Source organism: Seriola dumerili, unplaced genomic scaffold, assembly GCF_002260705.1.
Source record: "Seriola dumerili isolate Sdu_G_001 unplaced genomic scaffold, Sdu_1.0 BDQW01000017.1, whole genome shotgun sequence".
NCBI lineage: Eukaryota > Metazoa > Chordata > Actinopteri > Carangiformes > Carangidae > Seriola > Seriola dumerili.
In genome coordinates, this window is record NW_019174272.1 from 1,110,463 (window position 1) to 1,126,572 (window position 16,110).

The following is a 16,110-nucleotide window of genomic DNA, read 5'->3' on the forward strand; positions in this document are numbered from 1 at the left end:
TCCGATGCTCTCAGACAGCTCTCTTATCTTCACCATTGTGAAAAAAGAAAGCGCAAACAATCAGCCAATTTTTTTATGCAGTAAAACCATCATTCATTAGTTAATCCCAGTCATGTTAACACTTTAATTAAGCACAGGCGAGTCTTGTTTCTTTATTTTATTTCAGGAGCTAATTCAAATTCATCAAAAGGCTGCCAATAATTGTGTCCTGGGTACATTTTGTGTTTGCATCATTTCACTATTACACAAGACTTTTTCCCCCTTTTTTTTCAGTAACCTTAGACATTTTATTAAAATATACTGATTTACCAAGACGGGTTCATTTGCATTTATTTCTGAAGATATTCTGAATTATGTGCTTGAAGTTCAGGGCTGCCAATAATTTTGACCACGACTGCATCAGGATTAGAAATGGGACAGCTGTAGTGTGCGAGCTTTCCTATTTGCGGTGAGGCCGAGCTGGGAAATAAGGGAAAAATGAGTTTTTTCTATGCAGTCAAGCAGCACTGCTCCTGATTTATACATGAACGTGCTCTGTGGACGTGAGGGGTGGGTACAGCTCCCCCCCTCCTTAGCCGCAATGCAGTGCAGTTACTCACAGCATTTACCTTTCGGCCTCACGCATTGTGTATCTATTGACACCTCTCTTTTATAAATCTTCACTTAAGGTCAGTATGCTATAGATTTAGATTTTTTTTTTCTTTTTTTTGAAGTGTAAACAGATTAAGAAACCACCACAAAAAGCCTCTTGTGTTTGATTTTTCATTCTTTATTTACTGTTTCATATTGCATATTCTCAGCAGTTTATACATAGCACAGTCATCATTGTCCTAGCATTGCAGACCAGAAGTGAGACGCTGCAGTTCACCTGTCAGGAGAAGCTGCATTAAGGTGCACAACAAGCAAAGTTCAAGTCTTTCATACTGATGTATCTGTAAATATAATATAGACATTTGTATCTCCTTAAATATACATTTTTATATTCAATATCTGTCACAATCTTTAGCTTGACATTGTTTTGACATCACTACCCTTGAAGGCTTGTGTAGGTACAGCAGGCCCCTGCGGTCCCCGTCAGCGGGATTCAGTTTAAATGCACTTGTTATTTATTAAGGGCAGTTGTCACATTCAGATAAAGAGTTTAGAGCATTCTGCATTCACTACAGTCGTACATCAGAAGCGTCAGGGGTGTGTAATGGCCATACTTAGGGAGCAGGGGGTTATTTGCTACAGAAATCACTATTGCTTACATACCATTACCTGCTTTGTTTTGGACACTACGGTGCATATCTGGGCTGCTGGGTAGTTCCAGCCTCTCTGCCCTGCTCTCCCTTCTCTCCCTCACAGTTCTTTGGCATCTCTGCCTCTTTAGCCCTTGAACAGAGCTTTTCAGGCTTACTTCTTGGCCTTCTCCTCCTTGCTCTCCTTTGACTCGGTGCCAGAAGATTTCTCTATTTTCTCAGCTTTCCCTCCTTCCTTCACCTCATCTTTACTGGCCTCCTTTTTCTCCTCTGGCTTCTTCACCTCGGTCTTGCTCTCTGCTTTTTCAGGCTCAGCTTTAGGTGCGGGCTTCTCCTCTGGCTTCTTCTCCTCCTTCTTGCTCTCTGTTTTCTCAGGCTCTGCTTTAGGGGCAGGCTTTGGCTCAGGCTCGGCCTTCTCTGATTTAGGAGCAGAGGGCTTCTCCTCCTTAGCTGGGGGAGCGCTCTCTTTAGCCTCAGACTTGGGGGCAGGTTTGTCCTCTGCAGGCTTGCTGGGAGCAGCAGGTTTTGAAGCGTCATCCTTCTTTGGTGCTTCATCTGCTTTGCTGTCTTTCTTTGTATCAGGTTTATCTGCCTTCTCTGCTTTGCTCTCAGGTTCTTTCTCCTTGGGCTCCTCCTTCTTCTCCTCCTTCACAGGCTGTTCCTTCTCCTTCTTTTCCTCCTTGACGGGCTGAGGCTTCTCCTCTTTCTTCTCCTCTTTAGGGGTTTCTTTGGCTGCAACGGGCTCGGCCTTCTCTTTCTCTGGAGACTTTGGTTCAGGGGTCTTGGGAGGAGATTTAGATTCAGGGGATTTGCTGGGAGGGGATTTTGTCACAGGTGACTTTGGTGCAGGTGACTTTGACTCATCTCCTGCAGGGGATTTCACTGCAGGTGACTTTGACTCATCTCCTGCGGGGGATTTCACTGCAGGTGACTTAGGAGGTGATTTGGCTGCTGGTGATTTAGGTTCAGGTGATTTCTGTGGAGATTTAGATTCTGGTGATTTGACAGTAGGAGATTTAGGCAGAGGAGATTTTGAAGGAGGGGATGCAGCCTTTTCTGGAGATTTGGACTTCTCTTCTTCCTCACCTGCCTCTTCTTCCTCTCCCTTCTCCTCAGCTTCCTCCTCCTTTTCCTCCTCTCCCTTTTCCTCCTCTTTCTCTTCCTCTCCCTCTTTTTCATCCTCCTTATCTTCTTCCACCTCACCTTCTCCTTCCTCTTCTTTGGTTTCCTCACCTTCCTCTTCCTTCTCACCTTCCTCTTCTTCCTCTCCTGCTTCCTCCTCTTCCTCTTTCTTTTCCTCCTCATCTGCCTCCTCTGTCACTTCTGTCACCTGGGTCTCATCTGTCTGCTCCTCCACAATGACTGTATCTGAGATCTCCTCTCCTTTCACTTTCAGGTGGGTAGAGAATCTGCTTTCCAGGTAGGAGTAAGGACCTCCTCCTGACACAAAGCGATTCTCCTCTCCCTCCAGTAACTTCCTGTTTTAAAGACAAAAATACACAGTCAGTGAAACTATCAATAACTTTTGACATCCAGAAGCCAAAGAAATCTATTTTAATTATATGTGGTTTTCAACCCTGACCAACCTGTAAGCTGCTATCTCAATATCTAGAGCCATCTTCACATTCAGCAGGTCCTGGTAGTCTTTCAGCTGGCTGGCCATTTCCCATTTGGTGGTTTTCAGTTCATTATCCAGCTGATTGATGGTCTCCTGCAAAGTAAAAACACACAGCCTTACAGGTCATATATCACGCTAATGGTACGAAAAGATGTATGCAATTAATGTGCGCTTCTGGTATTTTTTCATGAGAGATAAGTGAGATGTTTGTGCCTGTAGTGAGTTGAGGTCATCGTGGTGTCTGTCTTCGCTCTCCATACGCTGCCTCTCCAGTGACTCCTTGGTTCCTCGGAGAGTCTCCAGCTCAATGGTGCGGGTCTGGAGCTGACGGCGGTACTCTGAAATCTCTTCCTGGGTTCCACGAATGGCATCCTGGTTAGACCTAGCGGCGTCAGACAGACGCTCCATGCGGACTACAGGAATTGCAGGCAAAAAGATGATAAATGTATAACATTAAGAAATCACCTAGGTAATGTAAGACATTTTGCTGTGTCACACCACCATCAGCTGGCACAAGTCCCAAAACAGTTTGAAGTGGCCTGCATATACTGAAGCAAAGAGAAATTCAGTGTTCTTATTCAGGCCATAGGCATACACTGGCCTTTTTTTGTTGTTGTCCTAAGACATTTGACCTGTCTTCTGTACTGACAGCCTAAGAGAGCAGTCACTGCTGGGAGGCTGAGTGACCTTGACAGAGTCCATCTGTCAGTCAGTAGTCTGACTCAGCTCGCTCCCTCGTCCAAGCGTGAATGAGCCTCACTGCTGCAGTCAGCTGGACACCACACAGGGAAGGTCATTACTGGCTGTCAGCATGTAAATGTACCACAAGGGTCAATGTATAGAGCACATGCCCCTGAACTGCTGTTTAAATCATTTTTGGCCTTTGAAGTTCTCAATTTTTGCAGTATCACACGGATCAGCAGCACAGTGGTGCATATGATCTTGCATCTGCTCAAGCAGATCATCTCAGTAACTGTAAGTGCCTTTCTTCAACCACTCTATAAAAAATGCAGGTTACTTCTACGTCCTTGGTAAAATCCAGTCACGACAGCAGAGAAGATGACTGTTAAAAAGCATGAGCCCAGTGATGAAGCACAGTGACCTTGAGGCTATTCAATTTGTAGAGGTTCAGAGTTAAGATCCATCAACACAACAAGCAGAGACACACACAGCAATGCACATGGGGTGCAAACAAGAACACACCCACTGTTTTGCCCAAGTGAGAGTGCAAATGAATCACAGTCTCCTTCCTCTCTGTGTGCCATCTCACTCCTGCAGTGCTTGGCTTAAGTAAAAACGATCATTCTGCGGCAGCGATGCAGCCACAGAAAAACGCAGCATTTAAACTAGGGGTCACATTATTTCAACCCTGATCGTTTCGCATTTCCTACTTAGATGGTCTGTCTTGATTGTCTTCATACGTCTATAATTAAACTTCTACAAAAACTACAAAATGACATTACTTATACAACCAGGATCAGGGTGTGTTAATCTGCAAAAATAATAAAAGTACACAATAAAAAAGTTATGCTTGCAACCGTGATATGTCCTCAAGCAAGATATTGCCAGTCACTGCTCATTTACCTTAAGTAAACTTCCTCACCTAACAATGTAAATCCGAGGGATGTGACTTTAGAATTCAGCACCATGGACAGAGAATGTGCACTACGCTGCGCACTGACAACGTTTGTCTGTGATGTTAAATCTTTAAAGATTTGTTTAATACTTTACCTTTTCACAAAACTCACCTTTGAACCATTCCTCTGCGTGGTTCGCGCTCTTGGATGCGTGACTATCCAGCTGTGCGCGGATCTCTCGCAGTGCGCTGGTGACGTCCGCCTTGAGCGTGTCTCGCATGTCGAAGCTCACCTCTGCGCCCTGAATCTGAGCGAGGAGCTCCGCCACTTCTTCCTCGTGGTTCTTCTTCAGAAAAACGGCCTCTTCCTCCATGGCACGGAGCTTCTTGTCCAGCTCCAGTCGCGCCAGCCGGCATTCCTCTACGTACTTCTTCATGGCGCGAGCGGCAGCCTCCAACTCTTCCCGGTTCCGCGCTTCATCCTCGAGCCTTCCCCGCATGTGCTGGATGTCCTCCTCCAGGTGCTCGTGCTCCAGAGCTGCGCGGGCCTTCTCCCCGGTCAGCTGCTGCAGGAGACCCCTCAGGTCACCCAGCTCCCGCTCGTAGTGCTCTCCAACTGATGCGCGTCCGGCTTGGCTCTGTCGCAGAGCTGCCGCTTCTGCCTCCAGGTTGCGGTTGTGCATCTCGAGGTTTCGCACCTTGTCGATGTAGCCGGCGAACCGGTCGTTCAGAGCCTGCAGGATCTCTTTCTCGCTCCTCCGTGTCATGTCGCCGTTGAAGGTGTCCAGGCTGTCAGCTGAGGACGGCTGGCTGTAAGTGAGGCGGCGGCGCTGGGAGTGAAAGCCGCTGGAGGACACGGAGGCAGGCCGAGCCTTGCGGTACGAAGTCGGGCCATAGAGGTGGTGCTCTACCGTGAAACTCATGTTGGCGGGTCCACAGGAGAACTGACTGCAGCAGGAGGGGCAGCGCAGGGTTTATATAGGAGGGAGGGAAAACTCACTAGTCAGCACCAGGACACAATCCATTTAAAGAGATATCTTTTCTTCAGCATGCGCAGGAATAAAGTCAATGTATCACCTTGTTGATGAATTGAATTTTTACTGAAGATGTTAATGAGGTTTATTGAGGCAACAACCAACCCTAAAGAGTAGTATTGGTTTTATAGCATGTAAAATGTTTGTCAGGCAACACTTTTCAATTTTTATCTTATGTACCTAAAACATCTGGGGGGAATATTGGCTAGTCTTTGTGTTAAATGATTTGAGCTATGTTAAGCCAACACAGTTAATTAATTACGATGGCTCTTTATAAACAGCTCTCATCAATTATACATTTTATTTTTCAAGGTTTTTAAAAATTTGAAGACATATTAATAATGCACATATTAATAAGTATGTGAACTGATTGTGTGGGTTTGCAGTGTGTTCTGCTGATGCTCTCTGTAGCTTCACTGCTGCAGTGTGAGTTTGCAGATCCACGCCACCCTCCTGGGACTCAACTCAACTGCTGGGCCATTGACAGTCTCTCTCTCTCGCTCTCTCTCACTCTCTCTCCCTCTGTTACCACAAACACAAAAAAGGTTTGTTTCCGCCCTTTTACTTCAAATATGACTTTTCATCTCTCAGTTTCTGCCTCTTTTTTTATTTTATTTTTTAGAATAGTTAATCTCCAGATGTGCAGATGTGGTGGCAGACCAGGCATATGACATGTGACAGCACTGACATAAAAGCCAAAAAAACAACAGCAGCATAAAACAGCAACTCCATGGTGCATGCACATCAGGGTGTCTGTTCACTGAGCTACGATGATACAGCATACACACAGAAACACACCAAGCTGTGTCTGCTGATCTGAGGGGATGTCTACTCTGAGAGGAGGACCAGCTCTGAAGAGCACGTACAGCACCTATTGATTACTCAAACTCAGGGTGAACGAGTTTGCTCCGCATGCCATAAAGAAGCAGGGCGAGCTGTGTATCTGCCTCTCCCCTGAAGTTTATGTTGAAGAATAGACAAATCATTTCTCTGTGTCAGCCATTTTTCATTCCTGTGAACATGTGTGTTGCCAAGCCAGTGACACCCAGGGGACTGTGTGGCACACAAGCCCTTAACCTGTCCTCCAGCAACGGTGTCATTTCTGTTTAATTTCCTTAACATCTTACAACTAATCTCACTTACTTTCAAAGGTGAAACCCATTAGTCACAAATGTTTTAAAATGTTGGAATGTGTTGGTGCTGTTTGTGAAACGCAAAGTGTGTTTTGCACCACATTCACATCTTTTGATTGAGGGAGGGGAGAGTTAGGGGCATTCAGGATAGAAATAACATGTGTCACATCCCCTCCCTCCACTGGCTTCATGTTTTATAGATGAAAATAATGGAGCAGAGTCGGCAGAATTCAGCTGTGATATTCTGAGGATCTCATGTTCTGTATGTATAGGCGATACCTTGTTATTTGAAGCAGCCGTTAAGAGCTGAAATCTAACAGAGAAGGCACAAGCTTTCAGTAGAGAATGTATCTGCGGATGAAATGTCATATACAAGCCACATCTGGGGTTTATTAGCAGTTACTGCAGTGATGACAGTGAGCGAGTATTGGTCAAAGATAGTGTTAAGAAACCCAGTCGAGTGTTTGTTAAATCCTCCAGATGATGGAAGGTCATCTGCAAAATGGCAACAGTCTATGGAACAGCCAAATTTAGGCTGTCGTTAGCTTCTTAAAATGCAGCCTGCCCTTCAGTGCTGCCATGGGTGGATTCAGTGCAGCAAAATGTTTAATATGGCCCTTTTAATGGAGGTTTGAAGTCTTGCCATGTAAATGACATTGAGAGGGAAAAGAGGTGGGAGGCTCTTGCCATGTAGCGACCTTGTCCTTGAAAGGATGGATGGAGAGGCAGAGGCTGAGTGAGACAGAGATAGAGATGGAAAATAGCAGGATCGATGCAGAGGAAAATGTCAGAAAACAGTGAAACCTGTCTCAGGGGGCTGTAGAGAACTGGAATGGAAGATAGCTCTTGTGTGCACTATGTGTGTGTGCATGCCTAATCTGCTGCAATTGTGTGAGTGTACGCTGTGGAGCAGTGGATATCAGGACCTTCCCTTGTTCCTTCCCCATGGTGGTATATTTAGAGCTTTTGGTGACTTGAGACAATGAAAGAAAAGAGGAGCAGGGAGGCTTTGATACAGGCAGACAATGGAGGCTGCAGACAACAGGGAACAAGATGATACATGGACGGGTTGATGACAGAGAGACATGGGGGAAGGAAAGGAATGGAACTGGGTGAGAAAAGAGGGAGTCACCTTGTGAGGGACAACTAGAAAAATGGCTGTCCTGGCAGTCTCAAGGATGACTCAGCTGTAATATAATTAAGGCCTGGGCTTGCGTTTACTTGCTTTAGACCTGTATATGTGCGTGCACATGTGCATGTGCATGTGTATTCATATGTAGGCATGTGATTGTGGTAGCTTGCCAGTTTGGCCACTGTGATTTTTTTTAAAGGAGTGGACAGCCACGACTCAGAGTGAAACTAAATACATTAAGGTTGTGAAGTTGTGATCGTGTCTGAGTTTTTATTTTGAGTGTTGTTAAGTTAATATCAAAAGACAAACAGCATTAGCTTTCAGTTTGGTGGCTGTAAGAAATTTAATGATTGAAGTTTCCAGAACAAAACTGAGCCTGGCTTTGTCACGGCGCCACCCGGTGGAGACTTAGCAGTGTGTCGCTGTTGTTTCCAGATGTGTCCACAGGGGGCAGCACATCCTCACTGCAGTAAACTTACGAGCGTTTCCTTCCTGTGTCACCTCTGCTGTCTCAGACGAGGGAAAGTTCAAACAAAACAGCATCGTATTTTTCATAAAACGGCGATAAAATGTATCGACCAACCTCTTTAGTAAATAAATGGGTCCAGGAAAACAACGAGTTGGTAAACAAATGGAAGGTACGTTCAGCTGTTTAACGTCTCGTCTGTTCAGAGATTGATGCTTAAATTCTGTAACACTGCAAAATAATGTAATGTATGAAATTGTTAATACTTAAGGGTAATTTACAATAGTTTAAGAAGGCATTAATGTAATCTTAGCTAACTTTAACGCTATACCTTTGGTATCTATCAACATACTGCAGAGCGTCTCACATAAACAGACTGTTTTCCACTGTTGTATTTGTTTTGTTTTGTTTTAGCTGGACGGTAAATAATGTTGTTTTATGACCAGACGTGGATGAAGTCATATCTTTTGACGTTACTTACATTAGCAATACAACATTATAAAACACTCTATTAGCAGAAAAAGTCATCAAAGTTTTACTTAACTAAAAGCACAGACGTTTGACCTCTGAAAGTAAAAGTAGTCATTGTGCAGAATGGCTTCTCTTCATAATTACATTATATTATTATATTATATTATATTATATTATAACATATTAAGAAGCATTTTATTGTTCTATATTTTTATTGTAGCTGGTCAAGGTGGAGCCTTTTCACTATTATATAAACTGGGTTGTGTAAATTATATATGCAGCAGATATTAATTAGATAATAAGAGATAAATAATTATGTTTTGTATGTAAAATATTTTTGATAAGTAACTTAAAACTATATCTAATCAATGTTGTGAAGTAAAAAGTACCATCCACCTTGAAATAATAGTGTAGTATTAGCAATGTGAAGTAGCATAAAATGAAAATGTAAAGTTCAGGTACATCTGAATTGGACTTAAGTGCTTGAGTAAAGTGCAGTACTTGAGTAAATGTACTTGGTTACTTCCCACCACTGATCACTGCCTAAATGTAGCAAACACTGTGTTACATCCTGTTCATGTTATCAGTTTGCTTTCACTTCACTTTCAGCAGCAGGAAGGAGGAGGAGTCACCTTCAGCCGAGATCAGAACCAGTCCCACCTGAGATGGAGTTCCTCTGAGTTTTACAGACTTTTAAGGAAAATCCAAGGTGCTACATCTTCGTCATAATACAAAGACCTAATTTGTCAAGGTGGAGAGCTCCACTCATACCATTATGCATCTTCTATCTCACTCCTTTCCCTTCCCCGTGTCCCTTGCCTGCAGGTGTTCCTCCTCTTGCAGATCACACTCATTTGGAGCTGTCAGTGGTATACAATACCTGTGTGTGCGCTACTGCTCAGTCTCAGTTCACAGAAGCCGAGCTGCTCCTCACACAAGCCCTACAGAGAGGTAGAGGCCTATTCTGTGAAATAATGACAAAAATCATAGCTGTATATGACATAGGAACTAATGCCATACACCCAGTTTCATGTTAGTTCAAAGGATTCCTGAAGCTGCTCTTGTTCCCTGCAGCTCTACAGATCACAGGAAACGACTCTGTCACTTCAGAAACTCCTGTGTTTTGGAGAACGGTTCTCAAATCAGTGGCAAACACAGCTCTGAATTCCTGTGTACTGTACCTTCTCTGTCTGCAGTGGGCAATATGGTTGGCCACCTGTCAGCTGAAAACTATACAAGAATTTAAGGTAAGATCCTGTTTATAAGCTGTGTTCGGTGTTTGGTGTGGTTTAAATGAACTGTATTGCATCTACGCATTCAGTCCAGTTTGTTTAAGCTAACAAAATGGTTGTCATTTAGCTTCTGGTGTGGACCAAACCACTTTACTAAGTCCTCCTAAAGTGATACGTCTCAGTTTACCTTCAAATTGAACACCACCATAGTGTGTGATGTAATCAATGAGAAGGTTATGTGGTGTTGATATGAATACGTGCTATACAGTATGTATGTGTAAATAAAAGTTTATTTGCTCAGCATCAACATGTTGGTGTTCATACCTTGTTGTCTCCTTCCTTCTTATCTTTCTTGTTACTGTGGTTAAAATATAAAACTGTTCTGTAAAACTATAGTATATTATTTCCCTGTGATGCAGGAGGAGCTGTGCTCTCTGTTGGAGACACTGTGTGGTGGAGTTGGGGATGACAGGAGGAATGAGACATGGGGGAAGTCCTCTGACGTTCCTCTACTGGTGACGGACCCAAGAAAGCTTGTTGAATTATTGCAGATCTGCACTTCCATTGCCCAAGGTCAGCAACATTCATGTTTTTTTGTTAATGCAGATTGAAGGACCAGTTTGTTGTGTTCGCACTAAAATATTGTATGAAGCTTAAGCCTAGAGTTAATGTTTTGAGTTCTGCCCTGTGCTTTCTAAATACATGTTTATCTTGGTATAATCAATTTGCTTTTTCTTGCACAAATAAAATTGCAGGGGCAGACAAACTTAGCAGTAGTAGAAGAAAAATATTATCTGAGTTCACTGTGTTGTTCTTTGTGTTATAATGCTGACTGTGAGAGTTGAGTAAATTGTAGGTTCAGGCGCCCGGAGCCAGCACTGGGGAGAAGTTCACAAGCTCCTGAACCCATAGACTGGGAGGATTTCTTAAAAGAAAAATGATTTAAACTGAACCCAAAGATATATGCCAGTGATACATTAATGGACTCCTTTTGTTTCTGGTACTCAGTAATTAATCGTGTGTTTTGCTGTGCTCTGTGTGTTTCATTAAGGTGTTGAAAGGTTGAGTGAAGGTCAGTGTTCAGAAGCGCTGTCTGATCTGCAGTCAGCTTCCTCCCTGCCGGCACCCAGAGCTCTAGTAGCATATGTACACCTCCTCTCAGGCTCCTGCCTCGCCCACATGGTACACATTCAGACTACTCATACAAACAAATTAGCATGCATCATGCATGGGCCTAACAGGTTTGAACATTTGCAGGCATAAAGTGTATGTGTTTGCATTTGTCACCAGAGCCGCCCCCAAATGGCACTGCAGTGTTACAGGAAGGCACTGGAAACTGACTCCTGCTGTGTGTGTGCTCTGTACCAGAGCATGCTCATCTACAGACAGCTGGGCAACACACAGGCTGAGATACAAGCTCTTCGCTTGCTGCACTCAGTGAGTGACACACATATTTAGTCGATATACATAGATAGAGTGAATGAGGGAAAAAAGAGTGCCATTTATTTCTAAAATTATCCTAAACATTTGTCTTGTAGCTATAGATAAATTATTTTTATTGTTAAAAACAGTGCATGTATGTATATTTTGTGGTTGAATAGCTCAATAGGTGAGTGAAAGAGTTAATTTTGGACACTGACACATATTGACTTAAGTGTAGGCGTGCATATTGAAACATGAAACCTCTCTTGTTCCACAGACTTTGATGTTGCTCTCTGCTACAGTTCCTACTGTGGCCGGTGCCCATCTCCTCTCCCCGTCCTTACTGCTCTGCAGCCAATCACTGCGCGACCTGCTCTCAGTTCCCTCTGCCCCCTCTGTCCTTCACAATCTGGCTCTGAAGTGTGTGCTCCATGGAAGGTGAGTTTACCAGTATGGAGCTCTGAGTCTCCGTCTCTTCTTGGTGGCACCTGACCATACTCAAATCCAGAAAATGTAGCTGGAGATGAGAATAGTGGACTCATAGCGCAGACTGTAGTTGTTAAATGGGTGTGGTTGCTATTTCTGCAGGGTGTCAGAGGGTGTGGAACATTATCTGGACCTGCTGGCTGCTCTTCACTCAGAAGATCAACATGGAGTGAGAGTTAAAACACTGACAGACATGCAAGATAATTTAACACTGAGCTGTGGATGTATTTTTTTGTATACTGTGAGAAATTGGACTGTGTTTTCCCCAGGGAAGAATACTACTAAGATGTTGGGTAACGTCTGTTTCCTGTATGTCTCTGTCTCAGGTCCATGGTGAGGCCACTCCCCTCCCCAGGTTGCCCCAGCTTTACCTGGAGACTGGTGCTGCCTTGCTCATGGCCCGGCGGCCTGCAGATTGCATGGCGCTGTGCAATGAAGTCATCAGCACAACATTAGAGCTACTGCCAGAGAAGCTGGTGTTGGAGGATCCAGAGGACAGGAGTCAGGCTGAGACCAAGGAAGTGAGAGCAGAGGGTGAAGATAAGGTGGCGATGTTACTCTGGACAGGGGCTGCTTTCCTCCTGCAGGGTCACTGTCACACTCACCTGATGGACTGGAAAAAAGCCGTGACTCACTACACTAGGTCTGTGAGATGGAGCTGTCTTTTTTTCTGTCATAAAATGATCATGTTAGCACACCAACACATACTGTAAGATTGTATTCTGCATTATAGGTGTATCAACCTGCTCGTGAAGGTCTGCTATAAAAAGAAAGGTGAGTACTTTCCTGACATATTTGAGGCTTTGGAGAGAAATCTCTGTTCTTCTCACAACCTCAAGCTACTGTTATTTTATGCATCATATCCTGTTGATGTTCAATTTCAGGTTTCCAACCACAGATCCCCAGTGCAGACATGGTTGTCAAGCAGGAGACAGATCTGTGTACCCTCCAAAGGCTGAAGGGTCTTTCATTAGCTGGTAGGGGTATCAGCTTCACCCAGACAGACCGACTGAGAGAGGCACTGCGAGACCTCCTGCTCAGTCTACAGGCATTCCCAGGTATATTTATAACACAGATTTATATTAATCGTGTATGCAGCAGAACAAGCTCAAACTAATTTTTGACACAGGATTATTGCAGTCGTTGCAGTAACTTGGTTACAGAGAGGCAACTTAAGGTCAGTCATAGGCAGACACTTTAGGCCTATACATGGGTATTAACACTGACATCAAATTAGAAATAAATGTCTGTGGATTTGAACAGTGGTTGTGTGTCAGTGGTTGTGGTTGTGTGATTGAAAGTGAAGCTAATTTTCTTCAAATCACATTTTTTCTTTAATGATGAGCAGCTGGTTACAAAAATGTAAAACATAAACTGTTACTATGATGTTCACATTTTGTCCTCAAGGTTTTCAGACACAGCTCCTACCTTTCTCTTCATCTATGAGCTAAGAACCCTCTTGGCATTGACATGAATGCATCATAGGACTGTAGTGAATCTGTACTAGGTTTGTGTGGTCCTTTCTTAGAACACGTCATCATGTTGTATGTGCTGTCTCAGAGTGTGTGGGTGCAGGACTGTGGTGTGGTGAAGTGCTGTGGAGGCTTGGCAGGAGACAGGAGGCAGCAGCTTGTTGGGAAAAGACCTGGAGCTTCACCAGACAGTCCTCAGTGGAGTAAGACACTGTCATTCTTATATTCACTGTCTTCACTAAGTTTGTGGCTTATGTTGGTAGTATGTTAATACAGAAAGTGTATAATGCATCTCAGCTGACCTGGTTACATTTGTGCAGCTCTAAATACGTATGTGAATGTGCCTAAAACCCACTGGGGGAGTGGGTTTTGATTATACAGGCCACACGCAGAGGTGATCAGGAAGTCGTGACCGTGCAGGGTCGGAGACAGATGCATCCCCAACCACACTAAAATATGGTGTACTCAGATTAGTGTGCATATAGCATGACAAATCACACAAAAACTTTTGGTTTACCTATTCTAAAGATTTCACACAAGGTTTTTAAAGCTGCTGTCAACTATTTTCTCTGTGTTTAAATTACAGCAAAAATGTTGGTCACTCGAAATGCATTTGAATTGCATTCTGGTGCCACATATGAACTGCAGTCTGTCTCAGTTGGATCTAGACACAATCTCAATGTCTGTAATTAACACATATAAAATGTAATGGGTATGAACAGGACATTTTTCTAAGATAATAAAATTTAAGCTCTCAGTAGTCTCATGTTTCTTTAAGCAAGGCACGTTTACTGTGCTGTGATGTTACTCTTCTGACTGTCTGCTTGCCTCTTGCATTGCAGGGGTCTTCCTTTGTACCTACAGGAACCCCAGTCTGGCCCTTCGCTGGACTCCACGAAGCTGAAGCGCAGAATACAGGAACTTGGTCCTACCTAGTCAACCTGAAGAGGAACAAAAGAAGAATGGCCTATCCCTTACTGAACAGGATCCACTTTCTCTGGTCTTTGAACTGAAACCCATACGCACTACAAACATGTATCTACTCGGACAGTAAAATAAAGCATATTGTAAGGACTTAGAGGGTTTGAGGCTGAGAATGGACACAGGTGGTGGTTTATGAATGAAATAATGCAAGATAACCATACATACTGTAAAGCTGAAACTGATTTGTTGGGGGGAAATTGTACCATGCATCACTGTATGTTGGGCAGGCAAGAGTAATCAAGACTGTTATTTTCATAACTGAAAGTGGTTTTCAATATAAAATAAAAATATTTTTCAAGAAGATACACCATAAACTATGTTGTTGCTCCTTTTTATGAATTTCTCCTATCAATAAAACTCTGGGTAATTTGCACAGTTCCTTGCACACATGATCTGTTATTATCAGAAGTAAAAGACCGATTTAATGTTTTCGCGATTCTTCAATATCAACGCGGTAAACGTTAATTGGATGACAGAAGATGATGACAGACCAATAAGAGAAAAGTTGATGAAAATAGGACTATCCCACTCTTTTGTAATTGGCTTAAGTTCCACAATACTCTCGGTGACGACGGGTTCCAGACTCCTTCATTGGTTGTCGAATTTGTCAGACAGTCTCCAGCCAATCAGAATGCAGGACGCGTCCAGCTCATGGTATAACTGTAAAGAAAAGCACGGAAACTGCTGGTCTTTCGTGTGAAATCACAGAGAACGTTGAGAAACAAGAACCGGTTAAGCCTCTTGAACATTTAGCTAGAATTTCTTTATTTATTGATAGTAATCCAGGTGGACGACCATGGCCTCGGGAGGGGAGTAAGTAGAAATATATTTGAGTCCTATTAAAATGCGTTTTTCGGAACAATGGCTAGCGGCAAATGCCCTTTAAATGGCTAACGTCAGCTCAGAATACGTTAGTTTATTAAAGTTAGCTCGATTGCTAATACATTAACGAGTTTGCTAGCAGGAGAGCTAATGGGGTCAGTTACTTCAGCCTCCGCACTTTTGTCCGATGGTTGAATAACCTAATAAATGCAAATCAACTGACAGCTGGATAGTATCCCGGTGAATTGTTGACAGTTGTTAGAGTGTTATCGTTGGCCAGTTAACGGTACTGAGCTAGCCGGTTGTGTGACAGCGACTTGACAAAGCGCAGTCATTGCTGTCGTGTTTGAATGCTAACGTTAGCTTAGCAACAGTGTCAAGGCCAAAGCCATCCACCGTCACACCGACAAGTTGGCCTATCCACCGGCTAATAGCCTATCTCGAAATTAGGCGTCAACTTGGACGGAACACATACAAATGTACTCGGCAAATGGCACATACCTAGGTAATAGGCTAACGCTTTTACGAAAGAAAACGCTAGTTATTCAGATGGCTTACCCCATGGCGAGCTGTCTATAGCCACTCTACAGTGTATCAAAGCTAGCAGGCTAACGGGGCTGGCTATTCATTTTAAATGATCGACAATTTACTTGGCTCTATCGCCCTGTTAGCTAAACGGTGAAAAAACACATTTGATTAATATGTAGCCAATGGTTACATAGACAGCTAAAGCAGTTAAACTCACAGTAGGGTTTTAACGTTTGTTTTTTTTTTTTTAGGGACAACCTAGCTAGCTAACAAAGTTTTTTTTTTTTTTTTTTTTTTTTTTCTAATTCTTTTGCTGTGTCATCTGCACTCGCTTGCTCGCCAGTCAGTTAGCTAAAAGGCTACCATTAGCATGCTAACACATGAAAAAGAGAAACTACAAAACCGGTCCAGGAGTTTTCTAGAAATGCGTGGCTTTTTGAACCGTAACGTAATCGTTCCTTTTTGACAGTGTCTTGATTTTAGGTTTGATTGT

General features: G+C 43.3%; 3 protein-coding genes across 3 annotated transcripts in view; 2 read left to right on the top strand and 1 right to left on the bottom strand.

The window, feature by feature from the left end:
* Nucleotides 1–771: 771 nt before the first annotated feature.
* nefh (neurofilament heavy) lies at nucleotides 772–5,358 on the bottom strand. The gene is made up of 5 exons (XM_022753822.1): nucleotides 4,608–5,358; nucleotides 3,073–3,272; nucleotides 2,828–2,952; nucleotides 2,194–2,719; nucleotides 772–2,139 (listed from the first exon to the last, which is right to left on the bottom strand). The coding sequence occupies exons 1-5, from the start codon at nucleotides 5,356–5,358 to the stop codon at nucleotides 1,396–1,398; spliced, it is 2,346 nt and encodes a 781-aa protein (XP_022609543.1). The 3' UTR covers nucleotides 772–1,395.
* Nucleotides 5,359–8,260: 2,902 nt separating this feature from the next.
* Nucleotides 8,261–14,557, top strand: fancg (Fanconi anemia complementation group G). Its single transcript, XM_022757000.1, has 14 exons — nucleotides 8,261–8,372; nucleotides 9,281–9,380; nucleotides 9,497–9,622; nucleotides 9,746–9,918; nucleotides 10,323–10,476; nucleotides 10,955–11,085; nucleotides 11,194–11,340; nucleotides 11,603–11,763; nucleotides 11,914–11,980; nucleotides 12,138–12,454; nucleotides 12,545–12,585; nucleotides 12,696–12,869; nucleotides 13,372–13,486; nucleotides 14,126–14,557. The coding sequence occupies exons 1-14, from the start codon at nucleotides 8,304–8,306 to the stop codon at nucleotides 14,217–14,219; spliced, it is 1,869 nt and encodes a 622-aa protein (XP_022612721.1). The 5' UTR covers nucleotides 8,261–8,303; the 3' UTR covers nucleotides 14,220–14,557.
* A 389-nt stretch (nucleotides 14,558–14,946) lies between these two features.
* Nucleotides 14,947–16,110, top strand: part of vcp (valosin containing protein) — an 8,944-nt gene continuing 7,780 nt past the window's right edge. Inside the window, exon 1 of the mRNA XM_022758871.1 lies at nucleotides 14,947–15,080. Within this exon, the coding sequence (XP_022614592.1) occupies nucleotides 15,064–15,080 (17 nt within the window). The 5' untranslated portion in view covers nucleotides 14,947–15,063. The remainder of the gene's footprint in view (nucleotides 15,081–16,110) is intronic.

Excerpts from the sequence above, each read along its gene's own strand:
- fancg (XM_022757000.1), top strand. The coding sequence starts at position 8,304 with ATGTATCGACCAACCTCTTTAGTAAATAAATGGGTCCAGGAAAACAAC. Across the intron at positions 12,870-13,371 it reads CAGTCTACAGGCATTCCCAG|AGTGTGTGGGTGCAGGACTG; the intron begins GTATATTTATAA and ends GTGCTGTCTCAG. Across the intron at positions 13,487-14,125 it reads ACCAGACAGTCCTCAGTGGA|GGGTCTTCCTTTGTACCTAC; the intron begins GTAAGACACTGT and ends CTTGCATTGCAG.
- nefh (XM_022753822.1), bottom strand. The coding sequence starts at position 5,358 with ATGAGTTTCACGGTAGAGCACCACCTCTATGGCCCGACTTCGTACCGC. Across the intron at positions 2,720-2,827 it reads ATTGAGATAGCAGCTTACAG|GAAGTTACTGGAGGGAGAGG; the intron begins GTTGGTCAGGGT and ends TCTTTAAAACAG. Across the intron at positions 2,140-2,193 it reads CACCTGAACCTAAATCACCA|TCAAAGTCACCTGCAGTGAA; the intron begins GCAGCCAAATCA and ends GCAGGAGATGAG.